The 5272-nt window shown below is 52.1% G+C and overlaps 1 protein-coding gene across 1 annotated transcript in view; it reads left to right on the top strand.

The window, feature by feature from the left end:
* The window catches only part of NCOR2 (nuclear receptor corepressor 2), a 332048-nt gene that overhangs the window by 287862 nt on the left and 38914 nt on the right, over window positions 1–5272 (top strand). Inside the window, exons 30-31 of the mRNA XM_015419296.1 lie at window positions 499–776; window positions 3175–3544. Of these exons, the coding sequence (XP_015274782.1) occupies window positions 499–776; window positions 3175–3544 (648 nt within the window). The remainder of the gene's footprint in view (window positions 1–498; window positions 777–3174; window positions 3545–5272) is intronic.

Below are 5272 nucleotides of genomic sequence, written 5' to 3'. Positions count from 1 at the left end.
GACGTCCCCCCCCCCCTTGGGCTCCCTCCATCTGTAGCCCCTCCATCTGTAGCCTGGGTCTGTCTGTAGTTCTGGGTCCTTGGGATCCTAGGTCTTAAAGATCTTATAACAAAAACTGATTTTGACATCATCAACCACTGAAGCGTCTGACTTCTATTAGAGTGGGATGGCACCTGTGACTTACGTGTTGTCATGTATTTTACATTGTGTTTAAAAACGGTTTTAACTGTATGGCACTCTCACTGTTGGAACCCGCCCTGAGCCTGTCAAGGGGAGGGCAGGGATAAAAATCCAATAAAATGAATAAATGAATGGCCATCCAGGGCTGAGTGTTACCATTGAATCGAGTTCAGCCGTTAGTGCAGAGTTGCCAGAGAGATTCAGTCGGTAACTTTGAAGCTTTTCTCTGGCGGGAAAGGGAGGATCTGACGGTAGTCCCCATCCATTCCCTGAGAGGCCCCCTGACGAATTCCCTTTCTCGTGTGCGCCGCGTTCTAGGGATTCCTCGATCCTACGTGGAGGGCCCCGAGGACTCCCTCAGAAGAGAAGCCAAGCAGCTCAAGAGGGAAAGCACGCCGCCGAGGGACTTCTCCGATGCCTACAAGGTCAGGCCGCATGAGAGCCTCACCCCTCTGAAGATGAAATCGGCTCACGAAGGCCTCGTCGCCACGGTGAAGGAAGCGGGAAGGTCAATCCACGAGATTCCCAGGGAGGAGCTGAGACGCACACCTGACATCCCTCTGACGAGGCCCCTGAAGGAAGGCTCCATCACCCAGGTACCTGTGCTGTCTTTGTGGACGGAGGAGGGGGTGTTAGGGGCCCGTGGGTCTCCTTCTCACTGGTGGGCAGGAGCGCCTGTTTCCCATCGCCTTCAGTAATGGCGTCCTCTCCAGTTTGTGGATTCTGTATTTTAAGAAATGGGCACCGACCGTGACAAGCAAGCCTCTGGACCCCGTTGGCATCTGCTTTTAGGCTTGCTTTTTCCCTTCTAACATCTTGGGACGCATGGCCAGCAATGCCGTGGAGTCCTGCGAGCAAAAATTCGACTTTGTGAGCTACCGGCATTGAAGTTGTGAGCGAGTGATTTGGCTACTGCATAAATTAGCTTGCTCTGGAGCCCTCCTTCCTGAGCGAAGGCAAAAATGTGTGAGCCGGAGGCTAAGAAACTGTGAGCCAGCTCACACTAACTCAGCTTAGAGGGAACACTGATGGCCAGGTGAGGGACACGTGTCCAGGTGTGGGACCGGAACTCAGAAAGTAAGAGGGTCTCATAGCTTCCCTGGAGTTCTAGGAAAGATAACAAGGACGACGGTTCCAGCTTTCTTTTCCCAAACTCGGCATCAACACAAATGACCACAGAGTGTCTGCAGGCTTTTAATGATAAAACAAGGTGGAAGCCGTGAACTGGATGGCGGTTTTGCCGGGCTTAATGACCAGCTGTTTATTGTGAACGAGACAAGTCAGGAAGGAAACGATCGCCTTGGCTTGTGCAATGGGGACCCCGGGCTCTTGACTCCCATCAGCTGCTCCTTCACAGGTGACCGTGGACATTTTGCGGTCTATATTGGTGTGCTTTTGCTCCGCTGTCTCCAGAATGGGAAAGTCTAGCCCCTTCCCTAGCTCTGGCAGAGGCACATGGGGGAAAAGACACCCTTCATTTCCAGGCTATTCAAGCCCTCGTCGCTATTTTGGAAGAGGCAGTCTCCTCTGCAAGTGAAAGAGGAAGATGTATTTATTTATTTATTTTATTATTTAGTTTGATTTGTATCCCACCCTCCCTGCCGAAGCAGGCTCAGGGCGGCTTACATTAAAAAGTTAAAATATATTAAAACATAGCTGTATTAATGCAATACAACTTCATAAAAACTCTTAAACATAACAAGTCACAACTACAGATGAAGTGCTGGTGGCGGTAACATCCCAATCGGCCATGATATGATGATAACAAAGTATGGCCCAAGTCAGTGTACAGGTATTTCACAGGCTGTGGATGTAGGCCTAGAGGGCCTTGACCATTCAGTCGTTGTTAGTAGCGGCTCCTAATCGAAGGCCTGGTGGAAGAGCTCCGTTTAGAAGACGGCCTCTTCTGAAGTCGGAATGCCTCTTCCAAGACAGCCCCGGCCATCACGGTCATTGCAAGTCCGTGCGCTAAAAAGAATGGATAAAAGTAATTTTTAAAAAACCTAAAAATCAGCCCAATGGAACGTGATCGATTAACGTTTCTCTAATGTGGCGAAAGTGGTCTTTACTTGGCTTCAGTGTTCCCTCTAAGCTGAGTCCGTGTGAGCTAGCTCACAGTTTTTTAGCCTCCAGCTCACACTTTCGTCTCAGCTCAGGGAGGATGCCTCCAGTGCAAACTCATTTATGCAGTAGCCAAAATCGCTCGCTCACCACTTTAATGCCAGTAGCTCGCAAAGTAGAATTTTTGCTCACAAGACTCCACCGTTTAGAGGGAACATTGCAGATTTCTAGAGAAGTCTTATCTGTGCTCTGCTCAGGTGATACCAACTCCCTTGCCTCATTCAGTCCTGCACGAAAGCTGCGTGAGGCAAGGCCGCTGTGTTGTTCCCAGTGCTCAGAGGAGGCGGAGAGGCAGTGGCTTGTTCCACATGATGTGCTGCAGCTCTGCTTCAGCAGGGACTTGAACCTGGGTCTTAAACGAGCTGCGCCTCTGCCTTCCACGTGGTCCATTTGAGGAGATGCAGATCATGTCAGTTCTCCTAAACCAAGGTTGGTGTTCTGAACCCAGGAATGTCGTTTGAGTGCCACGTGTTCAGAATCATTCCTTGGCTAAGTTTTCCATCCGCTCAGCACTTCTGCCTCCAAGCACAGAGCAGCGCAATGTCTAAACCAGAAATGGATGTTACTCCTCAGCTCATGCCCCAGAATCCTTTGCAACATGCTAGGGTGACGAGGCAGGCGTGCAGGGAGCCTCTTGGTAGAAGAGGGTTCCCAGAAAGCTTCAAAACTTCAGAGATGGAGGGTCCAAAGGAAGATGCTGTTGTGTCTTTCTCTGCGACCCCCCTGGCTCACGGGGAAACGCTCAGCAAGTTCATGGTGATTGAGATTGGCACCCTCAGCAAGCCCGGAGTGAACGCCTGTGCCGTTGTTTGTTTGGGTTTCTTTGCAAGCTTGTTGACCTTTCCGTACTTGTCTCCTTCCTCGGCCCTCCAGGGTACCCCGCTGAAACACGACAGCAACACATCAGCAAGCGCCAAAAAGCATGACGTCCGATCCATCATTGGCAGCCCAGGGAGGACTTTTCACCCCATGCATTCCCAGCATCCCCTGGACGTCATGCAGGACCCGAGGACTCTGGAAAGAGCGTACGAGGAGAGTTTGAAAAGCAGGCCTAGCCCGGTGACAAACTCCGGCGGGTCCATCACAAGGGGAGCCCCCGTGATTGTGCCTGAGCCCGGGAAGCCCCGCCACAGTCCGCTGGCCTACGAGGACCACCCGGCGGCCCACGGGACAGCTTTCGGCAGCCACCTGCACCGCGGGTCACCTGTTTCCACGAGGGAGCCAACGCCAAGGCAGCATGAAGGTCAGTGTCGCTTGCCCTGGCGCTGTAGAAGCGGCACGGGACAGCTGCTTCGTGGGGGCTTCCGAGGGCTTTTGCTGGTGTCGGGAATCTCGAGTGGAAGGACGCGGCGTCGCTTGGCGGTTCCTTGGAGGAGAGGTCATTTCTGCCAGCCTGCCCTCTGCTGCCCTTCAGCACTCTGTCCCTGTGGGTGACCCGAGGGTGTCGTTGCAGGAGCCTGTCAGTCAAGTCAGAAGATCTTTTCCGTATTTTCCCAGCAGCCGAACACATGGAAGCCACCTTATCCTGAATCAGACCATAGGTCCCTCAGGGTGAGTATTGTCCACCCAGACGGGCAGCAGCTCTCCAGGGTCTCAAACAGAGGTCTTTCTTACTGCCTCCTCTTCTAAGCCGGAGGTGCCGGGGCTTGAACCTGCGCACCAAGCCCATGCTCTGCCACTGAGCCACGGCCCCTCCCCATTATTCCTGTAGTCACAGAAAGAAGATGCGCTCTGCTTTAAGGAGGGGTCGTATGGCTCAGTGGTAGAGCGACTGCTTGGCATGCAGAAGGCCCTCGGGATCTCCATTAACAAGGGATCAGGGTGCAAGTGCCGTGAAAGACCTCCGCCTGAGGTCCCGGAGACCCACTGCCAGTCTGAACAGACAATAATGACCTTAATGGGCCAAGGGTCTGATTCAGTATCGGGCAGCTTCATGTGCTCACTGGATCGTCCGCAAGCCCCGAGAGAGCAACGTTACCTTGCTCGCCTAGTTTTAATTCTAAACATACCCAAACCATCTGAAAAAGATTAGCACGCTTTCTTTTCCCTCCCTGCTTATACGGCCTTCATGCACATTACTGTGCAGTTCCCCACCCCCCACCCTGTGCCCTTTGAGAGGATCCACGTATTTGTCAAGCGAAGCGTCTTGTTCAGCGCGAAGAACAGAAAATTCTCTTGGCTGGAGTTTCTGTAACGTACACATGTGGCCGATCCAGCGCAGGCAAGATTGCAAGGGAGGTTACAGCCAAAGGGCCTGGAGGTTTCCAGATTTGTAGGGGTTTTTCCCCCCTTCCTGTTAAAGTGTTTTAAAATTCCAGACCAAGGATGTAATCCAGCCCTGAGTGCAGATTTGGGGGTGAGTTTGTACAGGGCAATAACAGTGAGGGTCTGGAGATGCTGGACAGCGTTTCCCAAAAAGCGCATCGCTGTTTTGCGTAGGGGAGGGGGGAGTTCAAGCGGGAGACTCGAAATAGCCAGCAGTTTCTTTTCATGCACATCCCCCAAAGGAAAATAATTGGGATACAGAATAATAGCGCTGTTGAGATGCAGTCTGTTCTGAGGCTGAATATTTAACCGAGCGGCAGGGCAGGCGAAGTTGAAAATTCCGTGCACGGCTGGAACCTCAAGTGCAACTGATCGGAGAAGAAGAATCTCACAGGGAAACTGATCAAGATTGGGTTTGGTTTGGGGGCGGTTATTACACTGTTTGCATTCTTTAAATCTTACTGACTTTTTACACCTGTAATGACGAACTTTTTTGGAGGTGGGGGGAGGCAAATCCCAGGGGGTAGCTGTGCGATTCTCCAGCGGAAACAACAGTCTTATGGCACCTCATTGCGGCATATGCTTTCATGTACTCGAGTTTGCTTTGTGCATGACGTTTGGGGAGAGGGATACGACTTGGGAAATTCCCTGGATATTTGTGGGCAGAGCCTGGGGAGGATGACGTTCGGGTAGGGGAGGGCGTTCA

Source organism: Gekko japonicus, unplaced genomic scaffold (genome assembly GCF_001447785.1).
Source record: "Gekko japonicus isolate JY-2015 unplaced genomic scaffold, Gekko_japonicus_V1.1 scaffold181, whole genome shotgun sequence".
NCBI classification, from domain to species: domain Eukaryota; kingdom Metazoa; phylum Chordata; class Lepidosauria; order Squamata; family Gekkonidae; genus Gekko; species Gekko japonicus.
This window is presented reverse-complemented; position numbering and strand designations above follow the sequence as displayed.